Source organism: Kogia breviceps, chromosome 13, assembly GCF_026419965.1.
Source record: "Kogia breviceps isolate mKogBre1 chromosome 13, mKogBre1 haplotype 1, whole genome shotgun sequence".
Classification (NCBI taxonomy): Eukaryota; Metazoa; Chordata; class Mammalia; order Artiodactyla; family Physeteridae; genus Kogia; species Kogia breviceps.
Window position 1 is genome coordinate 37254522 of NC_081322.1, and position 21340 is coordinate 37275861.

The 21340-nt window shown below is 42.5% G+C and overlaps 1 protein-coding gene across 2 annotated transcripts in view; it reads right to left on the reverse strand.

Annotated features, from left to right (window-relative positions):
* Positions 1-221: 221 nt before the first annotated feature.
* BVES (blood vessel epicardial substance) overlaps positions 222-21340 on the reverse strand; it is a 40088-nt gene continuing 18969 nt past the window's right edge. For both annotated transcript variants that reach the window (XM_059083659.2, XM_059083663.2), the window contains 2 exons: positions 20908-21049; positions 222-2437 (listed from right to left, as the gene is read on the reverse strand). In XM_059083659.2, coding sequence (XP_058939642.1) covers positions 2313-2437; positions 20908-21049 — 267 coding nt within the window. In that variant the 3' untranslated portion in view covers positions 222-2312. The remainder of the gene's footprint in view (positions 2438-20907; positions 21050-21340) is intronic.

Sequence of the window (21340 nt, forward strand, 5' to 3'; positions counted from 1 at the left end):
TTTGTGCTATTAATTTATAAATATAGTATTTATGAGGGCTTGCAAAATATCGTAACTGACATACATTCTGGTATGAACGTTACAGTCCAGCTTCATACAACGGACTTGATGTTACATTTAAACGTATATTTGGGGTAATATACAGAATAATTTTTGCAGACCATTTTCTGGACCTTGGTCACACAGCTAAGTGAAGGCCAAAGAACACAGGAAGCATCTCATTGGTGGCTTTGGCAGCAAACATGTTTTTTATCTATGCATTATACAAAGATACACTTGTTCATTTGTATACATAAATTTATAAAAATTATCCATAGGAGATCTCTTATGTTTTCTTATCTGCTTCTTTGCTATCAAGTCTAGTGGGAAGACTCAATGTCTTCAGCTCCTTTTAACTGTTGTCCTTAGAGGGATGTATTTAAAAATAGTTTCGTGTTTCCCATTCAAGCTAAATGGCTCTTTGAAGATTCCTAACCTTGAAGTTACAATCTTCCTTATCAATGGCGCTGATGTGCACACACGTTTTAATAAAACCAGTAAATGACTTCATATCACCTAATTTTAGCAGTGTGCTTTTAAACATGTTTGTTCCCAGCACTATAGAAAATAACCTCCAGACACATCCAGGCTGATCATTAGAGATGACAGCCTCTGTTGTCTGAGGTTGACAGAGTGAGACAAACCTGAAGATGGGTCAGGGAAAGAAAATCTCAAGGTTCTGTGGATTCACAGAACATTAAAAACACGGCTTTAGCAGTATCTAAAATTACTTTCTACTCAGAGAAGGATTTAATATCTAATTACTCTATAGAGTGATTTTGTAAATCAGGTCTTATGCATGTGTAAACTCAATGGCCTACATAGCTTCACTCCAATAGTTTAAGGAAAGCAGTGTTAACACCATTACTTTATATACTAGATTCGGGCATTGAAAGAAAGAGTTCAACCTATTATATCTTTATAGTCTTAAAGCCAAGGCAAAGTCATTCACCTTTGTTTCATTTCCCAAATTAAATGTCTAATTTAGCAAACAGAAGAGACCACTATAGTAGGAAAGTGAAATCAGCCTTTCTACTGTGAGGTTAATAAGCCAACATTTGATGAATATGTTAGGAGCTGGATACCCAGTCTGTGGAAACTTTCTCAGTGAGTGACCAAGCATGTAAATTTGACTCAAGTGAAATTACTAAAATAACTGGCTTTAAAAAATGAGTTTAAGGGGCTTCCCTGGTGGCGCAGTGGTTGAGAGTCCGCCTGCCGATGCGGGGGACACGGGTTCGTGCCCCGGTCCGGGAAGATCCCACGTGCCGCGGAGCGGCTGAGCCCGTGAGCCATGGCCGCTGAGCCTGCGCGTCCCGAGCCTGTGCTCCGCAACGGGAGAGGCCACAACAGTGAGAGGCCCACGTACCGCAAAAAAAAAAAAAAAAAAAGGAATAGCAGCTGAAGAGTGCAGCGGCTCCGTCAGCCTCGTCATTCTGCGCCACTTGTTTGGCCACTTGACTCTCCAGTCCTCCCGCCCCAAGGAACGTGCTTCCTATAGCGGAGGGTGGGGCAAGATGGCTCCACATCACAGCTGGGCTGGTTTAGCCCAAGGCCGACCCCAGGCTCAGAACCGCTTCCATGGTTACATTTCCAGCTTTAGGGTTCAGCCCAACTTCCAAACAGCATAATATAAGGGTAACGTGAGCAATGTCTGACGAGCTTTGTTCAGTATCAAGCTATCCACACAATGCCCACAAAAGGAAGGCAGTCTAGTAGAATGACGTGTCTGGCCTGAGAGAAAAATATACATGAATCGCATCACACCTTTCTTTAAAATTTTCCAACCAAAAAATCAACTGAGCGAAGGCTGAGATTCCCTGCTTTTTAATGTTACCTCAGCCTCGATTTCGAACTTACATTGTTTGTTAAAACTATCAAACGGACAGCCCCATTGCCACGGCAGAGAAAAAACTGTCTCTGACGAAAAGGAACAGCTCGGAAAGATACGTGAAGGCATTTGCAATGACAAAGCGCTAAGATTTTTTTTAAGTTAAATGATAACATATCTAGAAAACACTGTGAAAATATATCTCTCAAAAATAGCACTCGGTTTAGTCAGAAGGCTCAGTGGAACAGAAAGCTGACCAGTAAAAAGAGAAGATAACCTTCCCATGTTTTGAATCTCCCTCCCTTTCCTGCCCTCAGACTCTCCCAGGCTGGGAGTATCAATATTAAAGCAGAACAATTGAAAAGCAGTGAAAAAGTGCTGGTATTTTTCAGGATCTCTTCCAGACAGTTTCCCTCTTGGTAACGTGAATCCTCTCTCGGGATCAAGGCCAGCGACGAACTTGAAGCGTATTCGAGGACACGGGTTCAAAGACCTCGTCATCGTTTTCCACCCCTTCCTCTATTGGGTTCATCTTCGCAGAGGCTCGCTGGTGTAGGGGTGACACATCTGTCAGAGACACAGAAAAAAGAACCACTTAACGGACACAGAAAGAATAACCACTTAACCATCAGCCTGCCCTGATGCTGGCCTGATAGATCAATGGCAAACTCCAACTGGAAAATAAAACTCTCTGGGCATCTATAGCTGGCACCAGGAATGCAGTTTCCCTAAATACTGTAATTTTTAACTTAATTTTTATTTTATATTGGAATACAGTTGATTTACAATGTTGTGTTAGTTTCAGGTGTACAGCAAAGTGACTTATACATATATGTATATCCACTCTTCTTCAGATTCTTTTCCCAGAGAGGTTATTACAGAATATTGACTAGCGTTCCCTGTGCCCTACAGAAGGACCTTGTTGATTATGTTTTATATATAGCAGTGTGTATGTTAATCCCAAACTCCTAATTTATCCCTCCCCCGCCCAACCTTTCCCCTCTGGTAACCATAAGTTTGTTTTCAAAGTCTGTGAGTCTGTTTCTGTCTTGTAAATAAGTTCGTTTGTATTATTTTTTTAGATTCCACATGTGTGATATCACATGATATTTGTGTTTCTCTGGCTTACTTCACTTAGTATGATAATCTCTACGTCCCTCCATGTTCCTGCAAATGGCGTTATTTCATTCTTTTTTGTGGCTAATATTCCACTGTATATATGTACCACATCTTCTTTATTCATTCCTCTGTCGATGGACATTTAGGTGGCTTCCATGTCTTGGCTACTGTAAATAGTGCTGCAGTGAACATTGGGGTGCATGTACCTTTTTGAACTATGGTTTTCTCTGGGTATATGCCCAGGCGTGGGATTGCAGAATCATATGGTAGCTCTATTTTTAGTTTAAGGAACCTCTATACTGTTTTCCATACTGGCTGCAACAATTTACATTCCCACCAACAGTGTAGGAGGGTTCCCTTTTCTCCACACCCTCTCCAGTATTTATTATTTGTAGACTTTTTGATGATGGCTATTCTGACTGGTGTGAGATAATACCTCCTAGTTTTGATTTGCAATTCTGTAATAATTAGCAACATTGAGCATCTTGTCATATGGCTTTTGGCCATCTGTATGTCTTTTTTGGAGAAGTGTCTATGTAAATCTTCTGCCCATTTTTTGATTGGATTTTTTTTTTTTATTGAGCTGCATGAGCTGTTTGTATATTTTGGAGATTAATCCCTTGTTGGTTGCACCGTTTGCAAATATTTTCTCCCATTCTGTAGGTTGTCTTTTGTTTTTTTTTATGGTTTCCTTTGCTGTGCAAAAGCTTTTAAATTTAATTAGGTCCCATTTGTTTATTTTTGTTATTATTTCTATTACTCTAGGTGACTGATCCAAAAATATATTGCTATGATTTATGTCAAAGTGTGTCCTACCTATGTTCTCCTCTAGGAGTTTTATAGTATCTGGTCTTATATTTAGGTCTTTAATCCATTTTGAGTTTATTTTTGTGCATGGTATTAGAGAAGGTTCAAATTCCATTCTTTTACATGGAACTGTCCAGTTTTCCCAGCGCCAATTATTGAAGAGACTGTCTTTTCTCCACTGTATAGTCTCGCCTCCTTTGTCATAGGTTAATTGACCATAGGTGCATGGTTTATTGCTGGGATTTCTATCCTGTTCCATTGATCTATATTTCTGTTTTAGTGCCACTACCATACTGTTCTGATTTCCGTAGCTTTGTAATAGTATAGTCTGAAGTCACGGAGCCTGATTCCGCCAGCTCTGATTTTCTTTCTCAAGATTACTTTGACTATTTGAAGTCTTTTGTGTTTCCATACAAATTTAAAAATATTTTGTTCTAGTTCTGTGAAAAATGCCATTGGTACTTCGATAGAGATTGTATTGAATCTGTAGATTGCCTTGGGGATAACAGTCATTTAACCATATTGATTCTTCCAGTCCAAGACCACGGTGTATCTTTCCATCTGTTTGTGTCATCTTTGATTTCTTTCATCAGTGTCTTATAATTTTCAAAGTACAGGTCTTTTGCCTCCTTAGGTAAGTTTATTCCTAGGTATTTCATTCTTTTTTATGCAATGGTATATGGGAGTTTTCTTAATTTCTCTTTCTGATCTTTCTTTGTTAGTGTACAGACATGCAACAGATTTCTGTGTATTAATTGTGTTGTTTTTTAAAATTTTAAAAATATTTTATTATTTTTTTTTGGCTGCGTTGGGTCTTCATTGCTGTGTGTGGGCTTTCTTTAGTTGCGGCAAGGAGGGGCTACTCTTTGTTGTGGTGCATGGGCTTCTCATTGCAGTGGCTTCTCTTGTTGCGGAGCATGGGCTCTAGGTGCGCGGGCTTCACTAGTTGCAGCACGCAGGCTCAATAGCTGTGGCTTGTGGGCTCTTGAGCGCAGGCTCAGTAGTTGTCACCCATGGGCTTAGTTGCTCCATGGCATGTGGGATCTTCCCAGATCAGGGATTGAACCCGAGTCCCCTGCATTGGCAGGTGGACTCTTAAGCACTGTGCCACCAGGGAAGTCCCTCTATATATTAATTTTGTATCCTGCAACTTTACCGAATTCATTGATGAGCTCTAGTAGTTTTCTGGTAGCATCTTTAGGATTTTCTATGTATAGTATCATGTCATCTGCAAACAGTGACAGTTTTACTTCTTTTTTTTTCCAATTTGGATCCTTTTTCTTCTCTGATTGCTGTGCATGCCAAATCATTTTGGATAAGACCAAATATCAAGGGCCTTTTGGCATGGACCAAATGTCTCCATGGACATTCTGGACAGGAGCAAATACGACCAAATATCAAGGACCTTGGTGTGGACCAAATGCCTTATGGACCAAATGCAAGGCATGAAAGTCAAGAAGCCATTCTTAGTCCATGAGAACAGATTTGGAGGGAATGCCACTGCAGATGCCTGGATGGTATGAGCTTCTCAAACATATGCAGCTCCCAATGGGTTGTCCCAAGGTCTGCTTAGAACTCAGAATGCACACTCCTACAGTAACATCATCATGGTGATTCGAGTCCCTTGAAGCCTGGTTTAAATCCTAATTTCCCTAAAGAATGGTTCTACTCCAAAATTATAGAACCTAACACCATCTGGAACACCACCTAAAAGAACATTTCTTGCCACCACCTGTCCAGCCACTCCCTGGACTGACGGGGGAGAGGCAGAGAGAGAGAAGGTGGTGAGAAGGAGAATCCAGGCGTGTAGGAGGGAAGAGCCTGGTAGAGGAAATAAATCCCAAATAGCAGCAGATAAGAAACCAAACAATAAATAACTCGTGTTCTGTCCATCCCTCATTTGTTCATTCATTCACCAAATGCTAATTGAGCATCTACTGTAATGGACACCATGCTTGATACAGAAAAAGACATTATCTAACAGTAAGAGTAAAAGGTATTATAAATGGCTACCTGGGCTTCTCAAGGTGCCTAATATTACAGCCAACTCTCTTCCATACTGTTCCCATGTTCCGTGTCAGGCTCCACTTTGTCAGGGTCTCCCTTGGCCCTACCCATGCCTGTACCATATTCTTGCTCTGCCCTCCAGCAGGGCGGGGTCAGTTAGCAATCAATCAACCAGCAAACGCTGAACTCAGGCTGGGGGTGAGGTTGATGATGGAGGAACAATGGGTGAAATCTGACTCTTCAAATACTTGCTCTACAGCAAAGGACAGTAGCAGGATTCTATGAAGACACAAAGCAGAAAGGCTACAAGAAATTTATTAAGATCAGCTGTTAATCCCTGGCCAGAGTCACCTGCAGACCAGAGGGTGCAGCAACCCTGAGAGCGTTCAGCAAGGAGGAGGAGCGGGGGCCGGCCGTGTGCTCCATGCACGGATTGGAGTGTGGGAGGCAGTGAGCAGTGGTCAGGACCAGAGGCTCAGGAAACACTTCCAGGGTTCAGATCCTTGCTGTGCCGCTTGCTGGCTGTGCGACCTGTCCTCCATTACTAAACCTCTCTAGGCCTGTTTCCCTGTCTGTGGAAAGGAGATGTTCACAAGACCTGCCTCATGGGGTTGTTGGAAGGATTAAACAAAATAATGGAATGTGCTTGGCATGGTGTTGGGCACATAGGATATGTCGCTGTCATTTTTTTCAAGGTATATATATTTTTCATTTCACCTTTATTCATTTAGATAAAAAGTATACTACATTGCTTTATTGATAGAATTTTTTTTTTTTTTTTTTTTTTTTTTTTTCCGGTACGCGGGCCTCTCACTGCCGCGGCCTCTCCCGCTGCGGAGCACAGGCTCCGGACGCGCAGGCCTAGCGGCCATGGCGCACGGGCCCAGCTGCTCCGCGGCATGTGGGATCTTCCCGGACCGGGGCACGAACCCGTGTCCCCTGCATCGGCAGGCGGACTCTCAACCACTGCGCCACCAGGGAAGCCCATTGATAGAATTTTGAGGTCAGGATAAAGATACCTGGGAAATTGACTTTTGGGGGCCTGATATGTACACATCTTGGGGGGAGGCTCTGTGTGTTCCTTCCATTGACAGCTTCGGAATCAACATGGCCATTGTTAGGAGAGAACATTAATGTCATATTTAGCAAGAAATGATTCGTTTACATATAAATTATTTTAACTTAAGAAGTCTCTTTGGCATATGTGACATTTATCACTGTTTTCCAGTTAACAATTCACATAACATCATTACATAAACATTAAAAAACTTTTTGTTAATTTTATCGAAGTATGGTTGATGTACAGTATTATGTAAGTTACAGGTGTACAATATAGTGATTCACAATTTTTAAAGGTTATATTCCACTTAGTTATTATAAAATATCAGCTATATTCCTGTGCTGTACAATATATACTTGTAGCTTATTTATACAAATAGTTTGTGCCTCTTGTTCCCCTATCCCTATCTTGTTCCTCCACCTTCCCTCTCCCCATTGGTAACCACTAGTTCTCTATAAGTCTTTTTTTGTTGTTACATTCACTAGTTTGTCGTATTTTTTAGATTCCACACATAAGTGATCTCACACAGTATTTGCTTTTATCTGACTTATTTCACGCAGCATAATACCTTCCAAGTCCACCCATGCTGTTGCAAATGGCAACATTTCATTCTTTTTTATGGCCGAGGGTTTTTTGGGGGGTGGGAGGAAGCAACAAGTTGCATACAATAACTGTCATTTAATTATTAACTCTACAGTCATTGCCACACATCTGGGGAGATGCCCTGATCCACAGCCACATCTTCCAACATGAAAAGATCATAATTATGCAGGGCTGGACTTCGGCAGAGCTAGTGTGTTTGTTGTATATACATGGACATTGTTCACTTTCCAACATTTACAGTCAATTAAAATACTGAGTTTCCAGAGAGACAACTACTGACTCAAACGGTAGAAAATCACCCTCGATTAAAATAGTCCAAGAACTCAATTCTGCCTCTGAGCACAGCAAGGGAGAATCTCTCAGACACGTTCTTTTTATCCTTTTTTACACAGGTGACAGCAAACATACCAAACATAACCTCAGATTCGCATGTCTACTCAAATGGCAACGTGACCTATCTGTGAAACCTTGGGCAGGTTACTTCACCTCTCTGTGCCTCAATTTCTCTATCTGTAAAATAGAAATCCTAATAATACCATCTACTTCACATGGTGGTTAAGAGGATTACATGCCTCAACACTTGTTAAGTTCTTACATCTGTGACTAGGATGTTATAATCCCTTTGTAAATGTAAGTCAGCAAAACGAGTTAATAATAAGGCCTTAGGAGAGCAATGGCCTTAATCATTAGAAAACTTGTTAAAATTCATCGTCACTCATAGGAACAGCAAATAAAGGAAATGGGACTTGTGCTCAAATAGGGGTTTGTGTTTCTCAATCTAAGAGTGCAGCAAAATTGTCTTTTTTTTTTTTTAAGAAAAAACAATAGCCATGGCTTCCATCATATTTCTAGCCTCAAGTTATGATTGGGTCTCATGAAATATTAACTTAGGCTGAGTATTTGCAGTCAGATAAAACCCTCAGAACAAGCAAGATGGCATGTCTAGGAGCATTATGCCAAATCCATTACGTAGAGCATTCAGACCTAACTAGTTGTACGACACGCGTTAACACAAACACGCCTGACGCATTTGGGCTGGGGAAGTGGGGGAAAGTGGTTTGTAGTTTTTAAGTCCATCTATCAGACCAGGGGTGACGTTCTGTGGTAATGTGAGGGTGCTGTCTCCATCGGGGCCAAAATATTATCTGCCCCCTTAACTACCTCACCAATCACTGCCTTTTTCCATTGAGAGAGAATAGAGGACCCAATCCCACTGGAAATGACCTAGAGAAACTTTGTGAGAACTTTCAGCTTCTCTGTTGTTGACTGAAAAAAAACCCGCACACCCTAAACGTTGCGAATTATGTTTTATTTGACGGACAAAACTGAGGACTTAAGGCCGGGACACAGCCTCTCAGATAGATCGCTCTGGGAGACGGCTCCACAGAGGGAAGGGAGAAGCCAGGATACGCAGTTTTCGCAACAAAGACCAGGGAGTCAGCGCATCAAAAGACTACTGTTAATTAAAGGAAACAAGACATCGCAAGTTAGTGCTTTTCTGGGTATGGGAAGAGGCAAGAGTCTGGGCTCACTGAAATCATTCCTTTGCTCTGCACCTCAGCTCTCTGGGGCCAGGATCCTGTGCTTTCGCATCCTGAGTCCCCTCAGGGTGCACGGTCAGGGGGTGGCGGCAGCGGCAGACTGCTAGATGGCGGGCATCCTGTTTCTCTCCTGAGCTCCTTCAGGGTTCACCGTCAGGGTGGCTGTAACATCTTTTGTCTACTGATATGACAGGCAACATTTTTTTTTTTTCCACTGATACTGTGAAAGAATTTATTCTGTCCCCACTCTATTTGCCTGGGAAAGGAAGAGCTGTAGTACTTATGATGTAAAGGTAAAAAGATAGTCAAGCAAGAGTCATCCACGGTCCTGGGGTGACATCCAGGGGCCTCCTTCCCTTCTGGGTCAAGCTCTAGCAAACTCATTGCTCCCCAAATCCAGCCCATCCCTTTCCTCTTCTCCTCTTGCTTTTCTCTCCCTCCGACTGGTTTCTCCATTCTCCTCTCTACCCACCAAATCCCTATCCACTCCTCAAGGTGCGGTTCAAGCCCCACCTCCTTCCTTTGTAATCTTCCCTAATTCCTTCCGTGGGGAGATTCTGTTCTCCACCGAACAACAAATACTTGCATCTCTCCCTTACTGGGGAACAAGCATTTTGAGGGCACTCATCACTGCCTCTTCTCTCCTGCAGCCTCTCTGAAGCACCCACACATAGCCAGGTCCTTGATAATTACTGAGTACATGAGAAAAATCCCTCCTCCGAAACTCTGCACGGGGCCTTCAGAAAGCCGATCCTGAGGACTTGGGGATATCACATGGCCATCAAACTGGATCTCCGATGGGTCAAGTCCCTGCCCTAGCCGTGGGGTGCCACCCGTGTCCCCCAAGCGCATGCAGGTCTCGGGTTACGGTAAAACCTCGCGATGAAAGGTGGCTGTTATCACTATATTCTGTATCACGTCCCCTGAGGGAAATCACTTTCGTATCATTGATGATTCGACAGTGCTTATAGCACGGGCAGGAGTACCGCCCCCTCAAGGCAGCATCAGTGAAATGTGTCAGTACCTTCACCTGCTACAAAGTTTCCATCCAATCAGCAAAGGCAAAGAGAATCCCCAAGTGACTACAAGGCTGAGAGGCTGGGTTAAATGTTGGGGAAATAAAAACGAATCAAACATAGTCTCTCTGCCTCTGTATCATTTTTTTTTTTTTTTTGTGGTACGCGGGCCTCTCACTGTTGTGGCCTCTCCCGTTGCGGAGCACAGGCTCCGGACACGCAGGCTCAGCGGCCACGGCTCACGGGCCCAGCCGCTCCGCGGCATGTGGGATCTTCCCGGACCGGGACACGAACCCGTGTCCCCTGCATCGGCAGGCGGACTCTCAACCACTGCGCCACCAGGGAAGCCCCCTCTGTATCATTTTACTTCTCAGGAACTACATTGTACTTTCTGGAGCAATTCATTCTCACCGCATCCATGTCATTATTTCTAATTTATACTCAGAGGCTAAAGCAAGGACAACCAGGACACCTGTGAAGGAAACAGAGCAGGGGAGATGCTGTGGATGAACGCCTTTCCCACCAGGGCGGGACCCGCTCGGAGACGGATTTGGCCGGGGTAAACCAGGAGGCCCTGACAGCCCAGCGAGACTGCCAGCCAATGTGTTCTTTCCACACAGAGAAGAAAAGATGCCCTTTCAGCCTTTGTGGCTGCGTTAGGGGCCACCAGCCCCCCACACCCCAGTTCCCCCAACAGTGCGTCTTGCCTTTCTCCATCGGCAGATGTACTGGAAGGTGACAGGGACACCGTCTGACTTGTAGCCGCCGGAAGCCGCCAGAGCCAGCCGGCTGCCTGACCCCCTCGACAGGAATCAGAGTCACAGAGAGAGTCCACTCTCTGTCTCAACCTCAGGGAGCCTGGCTCCTGTACCACTAAGGGCCAAGTATGACGTTCACCTGGCCCTACCCGGGAACTGGCCACTGTCACGGCCAGGAGAAAGGCAGACTTCCCGGAGAAGGAGCTCACTCACCCTGGTGTTCTATGCCCTCCACGGGAGACCTGCTGGTTCAGTGGCTAGACTCAGAGGTCATCACTGTGCTGCCAGAAATCATGTCTTTGTCCGCTAATAAATCTAAACCCAATTTGGAGTATGAACAACAACAACAAGAAGAATTCTGCTTTAAGGGGACTATCTTACATTTCACAAATTGAACATTAGTAAATTCTTTCTACAAGTTTGCCCAGTTCTTCATTAATCTTATGCATTGATGCATCCTCAGAACTTTGCCCGGAAGGCCCAATACCATCCCTAAGTACGAGAACATGAGGAGAGAACAGGGGAAGAAATTGAGTTTATCTTTAGCCAAGTGCTTTTTCCAATTACTTTTGCCCCTTGAGGACGTTACTGTGAGGTTCATGACCTCTGTATAATGCTTTACTTTTCATTTATCCCAAATTCTAGAGGGGCAAATAATTCCATATCCACAAATTTTCCAGAAAACTGATTTTTATCCTTTTTCTATTAAAACCGCTTTCAGAGTTGAGAGACAAGTGGTTAACCATATCCTTTGGTATTGATTATAATCAAGAAGAGATAATTAGCATTATTTTGGGCTATTAGCTATCAACACCTTCCAACTGGCTCTCGCTGCCAATTAACACAGTTTATTCTAAAAGGATGTAAAACAAATGTCTTAGACTGAACTTCAATCCAGACTTATCAGGTGTGAAATCGTTAAACAGTAACATCCAGTTACTTTTGCTTGGGGGATGTTTCATATTATACCACGTGGCAAAAACAAAGGAACCCAAAAACCATTCTGCCAAGAAGACGTACACATCCCTTCCATAGATAGCAAGGCCTGGAAAAGGCACAGCCAGCGGAGCAGAATATTCTCGGAGCTGTGTACCACGTTCGGTGTGTTCAGGTGGGAAAGAGAACGGGAGCACCAGGCAGCCATCCGGAGGGTAAGAGGAAACCTCAAACTCAGAGACACAGGCTCTGAGCAAATGCAGAAGACAGACTTAGAGGTAAGAGCCCTGAACCAAACAGTGGACACCTCCACTCAAGCCAGACCACAGGGGGTCACAGCACTGGGGACACCCACGGGGGGCTTTGGATCTGGGAAAGGAGTCTCTTCTCAGCAGACCTGTTCAGACAGTGGCTCGTGCGGGATCCTAGTTGAGAAGAAAAGGAGCTGGTGATTAGGACCCACTGTGCGCCCTTGAGGGTCATTGCCTGCAGGTGCAAACCAGCCAGGGGCCGCCACGGAGGATGGGCTCAGGCTTCCCTGCCAGGCTTTTTCCTGTCTTCCTAAAGTCCCGAGTTACAGAACCCCAGGAAGCCTTTTTGTACACAGACCACGGCGATCTTACATAACAATCCATCCAAACTCTGCTATCCAAGTGGTAAAAAAGTTAGGTAAGAGAAATTCCCTTTGACAGAACCCTATCCTTATTAAGCTTATTTCTATTTCAGGTGCTTATGATTACATGAGGGCCTGAGGGCCTCTCTTCACAGGAAAACGTAAACAGACATATTTGTTGTTCTTAAATCCAGAGTGAAGGTCACATGTGTTCCAGAGAATGAATCAGCAACCTCAAGATTGATCTTCAAGTAAGTACAGGACAATGCTACGAAGTTTGTTGAGTGACTTCTCGCTCTGCTTCAGAAATACACTTTTTAACAAGGAGTGACACTTTTGTAAACTATCCAGTATAATGTGGTAAGATTTTTTCCCCTTTTTTCTGTTAACTTTGATGACATTTCCTTCATTCCTTTCAAAGTGTTCTTATTTTTATCATGTTGAACCATCTGGCCAACTGCTTTAGCAAGTAATTAAAAACCTTACAGGGGATTAGAATTTTAATTAGATTATACATTTTTTGATGAATGGGGATGGGGAAAATTTTTTTTTTTTTAGGCTGGGAAATGTCTTTTTTTTTTAACATCTTTATTGGAGTATAATTGCTTTACAATGGTGTATTAGTTTCTGCTTTATAACAAAGTGAATCAGTTATACATATACATATGTCCCCATATCTCTTCCCTCTTGCGTCTCCCTCCCTCCCAAGGGGAAAAATTTAATGGCTGCTTTGCTAGAAAGGATCATCATCCCCTTTCCTGTCTTTACCTACTTACATCATAAACCTTTTTTGAATTAAAAAGAGGTTCTTTTCATTGAGGTCATAAGATTGTTTTAAATTGTAGAAACTGAATTTGGACTGAAGCTTTCTGAAGAAGGCTAGGTTTGGCCTTTGTTCCTAATTTCCCTTAGAGGGACCCAGCACCAGCACTGAGGGACTCAGGCAAAGAAGTATACAGATTATCGCAATTACGGAGATGAGGAGGAGATTAGTGGCTCCTATAGGAGGTTCTCAGATCAGTTCCCGGCTCCTCAGTTGGGTGGTCGGGGCCCTGAGCTGCATGGCAACAGGTGTGAGTAGCCACGGAACAGCGGGAGTCCTGCAGCCCTTTTCTGCCCCAAAGAGAAAGCTTTAGGGTTGCAGAGCTGGTGGATAAACTCCGGGGAACAGGGAAGGCGGTTCCAGGATGGCAGCTGTGCAACAGACCCAGAGAAATCACCAGTCCGGGGTGAGGTACGAGTGTTGGAAGCTCTGTGAGGAAGTTCTGAGAAAAAGGGGACACGGAATTGATGGCCTGAGAGAGCAGGGATGTGAGACCAAAAAGGCAAGGATAAGGAAAAAGGCCACTGGAGATGCCCGTAAAAACAGAAAGCAGTATGAAAAGGCATGGCTCAAAGGTGAAATAACTACTCAGACTTTAAGGAGAAATGAAATGGATTCACCCGAAAGAAAAAGCAGCTTTGAGATACGGGGGATCTGGTGACTAACAGCAAAGCAACAAAAAACTTTAGGGGAAAAGAAGGAGAGACAAGGCATGAAGTAAACTGTAGTATTATTTTTGTGTTTGACAAAAGGAGAATCCATTTGAACTTATTAGAAAAAGTCTGCTTTGAAGAGATCAGGAATCATGACACTGGAACCCAAAGAAAGGGGTAGTCATAGCCCACTATTGGGTTCTGAATAAAGCATAATGTCAACACTATTTACTTGTTTTAAACTTTACAAAACAACCCACAGACAAAGCAAGGAAGACCTAACGGCAAAGAGAACAGACGTATTTAATACCTCTGAATCATAATTTTTAAATGGATAAGATGGTAATTTGCATATGATGTGTATTTTACCACATTAAAAACAATTTGAAAAAAAAAAGAGGGAACAGAAATGTATATGTTACCAACCTTGATTGTTTGAAAGTTAAAGAAGAGACAACAGTTTGAAGGTAGAAGGGGGAAAGAGTAAGTAAGGGTAAGGATGCTAATGGTAGGGGTGCTAATGTGCTCACCTTTAAACAATGTTTCAAAGAGAAAAAAGAAATGGAGGTTTAAGTGTACTATTTAATGTTACAAAGGTAAACATTAAAGGAATAAAAACTAGTAATATCATACTGAGCAGAAGGGAAGGCAAGTTAAAAGCGAGCTAAGTTAGGTTAGAAGATACAGGTTAAGAGCGTAAATCAAATAACAGCACATTTTTCATCATTTTGGACAAAAATCGTTCCAATGTGATTGCTCTTAGGGAGCAGTTAGGTTGGAGGGGATCAGTTCTTTTCACTGAGATATTTTTTTTTACTATTTGATATCTATGTGTGTATATTAACTTGATAATTAAGAAAATTTTTGTTTAAAAGACTAAAAATACATAACTAGTAAAATCGTTTTACAGATGAGAAAATGCTGGGTGAGGATAGAGGCCATTTAAAGGGTTGGTGAGAGTGCGGGCCTTGGAGACGGTCCCCCCAGCCAGGAGGGGCTGTGCTCCAAGGACCCAGAGGAGATGAAAGTCATACTCCTCAACCTGAAATGGGGGCAACGCAACACTTACCTCACTGGGGGGTTGTGAAGATTAAATGAGAACATGTATGACAGGGTTCAGCACGTGTCAGTGGCTGCAGTAGGGGTTGAATATCCCCAAACAAGTTTACACTCACGTATGGATATTCGTAAGGGCCAAAGCAAGGCAAGACCTTGTAACCCAGGGGTCCCCAAACCCCGGGCCGCGGACCGATATCGGTCCGCAGCCTGTTCGGAACCGGGCCGCGCATCAGGAGGTGAGCGGCAGGTGGACGAGCAGAGCTTTACCTGCCGCTCCCCATCTCTCCCCATCATCACTCGCATTACCACCTGAATCATCCCCCCACCCCCCGAAAAATTGTCTTCCAGGAAACCGGTCTCTGGTGCCAAAAAGGTCGGGAAGAGCTGTTGTAACCAATTCACCACTTCTTTGTTTCAGGGTTGGCCCAGTGGCCCTAACTAACCAGGTTATTTAAACTTCCCAAGCTGCGCTCTACTCAACTGCAGAGGTAGTAGCCCTCTCGGTGGGTCTGAGAACAGTTCAGGGGCTCTTCCTCTGGGTACCTGCTGCCTGATCACATCCCTCTCTCTCTCTTTCCCTATAATTTTATGTAAAGCTTGTTGTTGATAAGCCTACAGTTGTTCACAGGGGAAACGAAATACAAATTGGGTGGAATAGACTATTTCATGAAACTAAGAAGGTTGTATTGGCTTTTCGTATCTTTCCAGGTAAAACAAATAGATAAGAGAGGTGAGGGAAACTCATTATGTCAGATCTGCTGCCTAGTCTTTGCAGACAAGAATACTAGCCAGATGCAAACTAACTCAGCTTAGAGCAGACCCGTGCATCTAGGTCATATGAAATTAGTAGACTGTCCAGAGCACCACCTTGACATTAATAACAAAAAATACTTGTAAAGGTTTTTTTTTGTCAGTAATAAATATCTCTATTCCATAGTCTATTTAAGAAATCATACATTTTAATTATAATTTCTGAAAAAATACATGGTTTAAACTAGCAAAATCTTTCAAAGATGAGTTCTGACTGGATCACCTACACTGACTCAGGATTTTTAAAAAACAAACCAAACAATAGGTTTATTTAAACCCCAATTAACTAAAATAAAGTTCTCAACTTTCAAGGAAACATAGTATGTCCACCTGTTGCCATGACAATGCCTGTGCTCAGCACCACTTATCATGATGGAACTGCCAAGTACAGTCAATCTCTGTGTGTGTGTGTGTTTTACACATTACACGTAGGGAACTAAACCTTGTAAGGAAGGAAAGACAAGGAGATAACAAAGCACCCTCATGAGCACGTTGGTCCAGGAGCAGAAAGAAGAAAGCTTATATCCATCTGAGGGCATTAAATCCTTCTCACACGTCCTTGGACATCCTATCTCACAATCACACGTCTACACATGGAACTCAAGTAAATGAAGCAACAGGAAAGGGTTAAATTAACTGGATTATGTGCTAGTGAATAAACAGGAAAGTTTTTCTCAGACTATTTCATTATTTTACTTTCTCGCCTTTAAATGATCGTTTGAAGTGGAATCCAGACCCTGGTAAAGAGTAGAGATCTTGCTCTCGATTTAGCATCATGTGACGTGTAAAAATAGAGCACAACATAAAAAATGGGATCAGCAGCAATTTCGTTGAAATAGTTCACTTAAAGTCTCCCTTCGCCTTTTTCTAAACTGCATTTCTGTTTAACTAAACATTCGCTGTGCAATGTTATGAAATGTGTTTGTGGCATTATATCCCAAACTGATCAAGACCTTTAAAAGTAGAGCCTTCACCAGAATCTATGTGAGCCTCAAGAAATACAAGAACCATCTTAATGACAACCAGGGGAATGCAATCAGCCAAATTCCAGACGGCAGGGAATTCTACAGCCTCACTACTCAAAGCCTAGTTCAGGGACCACATCAGCATCACGTGGGCGCCTGTTAATAAGCACATGGACTCCCAGGCCCCACCCCCATCTGCTGCACCAAAGCCTTTCATAAGATCTCCAAGTTATGCATATGCACAGGTATGTTTAAGAATCTCTGCTCTATAGGACAAACAGAAGAAAACAAAAAGCTGAAACACAGAGAGACAGAAAGACATTCAGAGACTTTTCAGCCAAATGCAATGGGTACATCCTGATATTGATTTAAAAAATAATTATGAGAGGGCTTCTCTGGTGGCGCAGTGGTTGAGAATCCGCCTGCCAATGCAGGAGACACGGGTTCGTGCCCGGGTCCGGGAAGATCCCACATGCCGCGGAGCGGCTGGGCCCATGAGCCATGGCCTCTGAGCCTGCGCATCGGGAGCCTGTGCTCCGCAACGGGAGAGGCCACAGCAGTGAGAGGCCCGCCTAGCACACACACACACACACACACACACACACAAAAATAATAATAATAATTATGAGAAATATTGAAATGGATTTTAATATTTAAATCTACTTCTATGTTTGAGTTAATGACTAGAATGAATAATGTCAAAGTTTTTTGGTTAGGAAAATATATAAAAAATGTCATTTTTACAGAGCAGCATTGCTCATCATTCTGTAAGTACATACACATACAATGTGAAAGCTAACCCAAAGCTAACTGACTGGAGAATATTATTGGATAATTTTAAATGTCCCTGCGTAGAACCTCCATACAAAGATTAAGGCCAAAATTTTCTTTGACATGGAAATTAACTGTTCTAAGAAAACCTGTTTGTGGCACTGCTTGGTCCTAATGAAGGATTCGGGGGATGGTAGGTTTCTTGAAGGAAGTGGGATGGAGGGGGAAGAAGTGACGTTTGGCAAACACTACCTTCTCCCTAAGTGTAGTGGACTCGTCTGCAAAGAGGTGAGTAATAGCAGCCGCTGTGCCCAGCTGGCAGAGTCATCGGGTTCAAATGCAAGGATGGGTGTGAAAGTGACCTGTAAATTATAAAGCACTGGTCAAACATTTCATGCATTTTTTTTCCTTTTCTTTTTAAACCACAGAGGCAATATGGTCTAAAATCATGGACTGAGGAATCAGACAGGATGTCTGTCTGCCAGCACCTCCCCCTGAGGATCTGGAACAGTGAGTACGCATCTCATATTCCCAATTTCCTGTCGGTAAAGGGAAATGATACTCATCACTGTAGATTGTGTTATTGTCAACATGCCTACTTTCCCTCCCTTCCTGTGTAGCCCCTGAAGGAGGATTAAAGAGCCACCCATTCATGGTGGTTCTGGCCAAGTGACTTCTCTGGTCCAGGGGACATGAGTGAAAGTGGCAAGTGCTACCTCAAAACAGGAGCTTTAAGAGCCGTGGGGGTGATTCTGCCACCACTGTCTTCCCTATGCCACTAGTGGCAGCTACCCAAACAGCGGCTGCTCCTTTGGTGTTCCAGAGTGAGGAGGATACAACCTGGAGCAGCAGCCAGCGTGCAGGTGAAGGAGAAAGAAAGCATTGCAGCCAGAGATTCAGGGAACCATCTGTTGGCACTGCATCATCTGGTGAAAGCTAAGGTACCTCTTCTCTGTGTAGACTGCAGTGAAGATTAAATGTGATTATGTATAGAGAGTACCTGAAAAAACTAACACCTGCTATTGTCAATAAATGTTTGTTCCCTTCTCTCCACTAGCATTCATGAAGCTGATACTGTTGCTGAGAGCAGCTGCCCCAGCTGCCCCCACGTGTACATCAAAAATCCAGACTAATAAGAGCTTAGGCACTTGTTTTAGGGACCTAACATTGACTGAGGCCTACTGCATGCTTCAAGTGTGCTAAATTTTGTTATTTCAGCCTAACAGTCCTGAGGGATTGGTTTTGTATTCTCTGTTTTACAAGGAATGTAATTTGTAATTTGGAAAAGTCGATGGCATATTGATGGATCTGGCAAGAGAAAAACGAAAACAGCCTTCAGTAGTTCCAGGATAAGATCTAAGTAAGAGAAAGAAGAACTAACCAGTTTTTAATGAATCATGTGATAGGGTGAATTAAAGAATTCATAATTAATATCAGTGTTGTGCTCAAATAATAATGTCCTTCATTAAACTGCAGAAGTGATGCCAAGAATGAAGACTGGTCAAAAGGAAGCAGGTATGGACATGGATTTGCTGTGCGGTTCACACACACACACACACACTCAAAAGTATGCACACCTATGTGGCTCTATGCATTTGCATCAATATGTTAGATATTGTATAATAAACCTGAGGCTAAAATAATTAAATAAACAACATAAGCAAGTTGAACACATTTTCAGTACAGCAAAGTACAACTGGACAAGGGAACTGAGAAGTAAAGTTGCCCTCCCTGCCCCCAAGGGCTGCCCACTTCTTCACAGACACAGAAGCTTCAATTATCCATGTGGGGAATGGACTTTTGGATTAAACTCACGATTCACTCTGAGAGGGGAGGAAACAGACCAGGAGTTGTGACCAGATCCAGGCCTGTGCTGAGATATGACAGCTCATGTCAGATTAGAAAGGTCATACGGCTTACTCCAAGTGACACAGCTAAGAATTATTAGAGCAAGAACCCAGGTCTGTATGCACAATGTGTGTGATCCATCCATGGAACACCTGGAAATAAAGGTTTCTGAAGGCAAGTACAGTGCAAACATTCATCTTGAAAACATGTTCTAATTCTTTTTAAACAACATACTCTAGAGAAGGCTTTTTTCTTTTTCTAAAATGTTAAAATACCCAAAAGATTTAGATTATACAAGAAAATATTACAGAGAAACAAAACTGATTTTAAGAAAACAAATGGCCAAAGTATAAACTGCCCATTCTCAGGGCTTCCTAAGCAAGACTGTGGTACTAAAAAAAAAAAACAACAAAAAAAAAACTGCATAAAAAAAGATATTCTACAGGAAAAATAATTCACATACAATATTTCACTGTAATTCCCTTTCTTGCTGGCCTTTCTTAGAAATCACTGTACATGTAATTAGGATGGGTCCGTTTGAAAATGCTTACTGAATATCAAACTGTTTCAACAAGGCAGATAACACATCTGACATGCTAGTAGATTCAGAGTTTGGTCAACCTCAGCTGTACTTTCTAAAAGTTACTTTGGAATAAAATATAGCCATTTCCAGGTTCTCATTTGCGTTGTTCCTGAAATCTCTTTTAGGCCCACAACACATTTCTATGCCTAGACTTTGCTTTGAAGCTTACATTGACATGGCCTTGTCCATTCCAGCCCCTCCTGACTATGTGATACTTAAAATCCTTAATCCGATGTATCTAAAGCATCCAAAGTTACAAGATCATTTACATAAACGCTTAGGGTTGTTGAATGCATATCTGGATTTTCTTAAAAGTTACCTTGCATTAACATACAATTGGAAAGATTAATAATTTTTAGCTTATGCAGTGAGAGGATCTGTCTGCCTGTCTGCTCTTTCCCGTGAATTTGTTCCACAGTCTTATACTACCTTTCTTGGAATAATTCTTAAAATAATTGTAAGCATTAATGTTAAGCATTTAATCTTCAACATCTGTGCCATCAGTATTATTTAAAATGTTTTGAAACAATCTAAACTAGAGTGGAATCTTGGAAAACTTGCCTCTTGGTGTGAATGAGGTGAGTCACGGGGTGTTGAGTGGCCTTCTTCATCTTCAGGAAAATTTCATCACCCACTCACCTCTTAACTCCTGGTGGTCACACTGATATAACCAGCCGGCAGTACAACCTACAGCTGTTGCTTCCCACCATTTTAAACACGATGCTGGGCCTAGGCTTCCACTAAAAATCATGAAAACAACAAGGCTTGGATGCCCAGCAAACCATATGGACTCTTTCGTACTATTCTACTGAACCAGTGTTTGAGAAAAGCATATGGCAGAACAAGTGGACAGTTTCTGAAATGGAAATAAGCATTCTCGAGTTGGATTTTAACTGATGTGCAATACAAAAAAAAAAAAAAAAAGCTAGAAAAGTTTTGATTATTTTTATTGTTACCTTTAGGTTGCCCAACACGTGCTACCTGAAAAGTTACTTTTCTGATCAAAGTTGTCATTTGTGCTTTTCTAGCAATATCCATCAGAATCCCAGTGTGGGGATAACTTACGAGGAGAGGAAACACTGGAGGTGCCCCGAAGAAACTGGTGTAAGCCGTCTTCATCTTCGCTGGAGCTGACTATACTGTTCCTCATTTCCAGCATGGACAGCTGTGTGCAAAGGCTGAGCTGCTGGTCCAACTTTTTGACCGTCTATAAAACAAAGTTTTAAGATGTCTGAGTGCCATGAGACTTAGATCATATATTCCCTGTAAGTAACATTTACTTTTCCTTGAAACAGAAGACTATCCGGTACATAGTCAGTGCCCAATACATGGTAGCTGTAATTTTTATTATAAGCTATTACTACAAATACATTAGACAAAATTTAATATACTCAATAGCCTATTTGAAAAATAATTTGAAAAATAATAAGCACCAACCTAATTTGATAACAGCCTTCGCCCAGATGACTCGAAGATGCACACACCCATGTGCATAGTC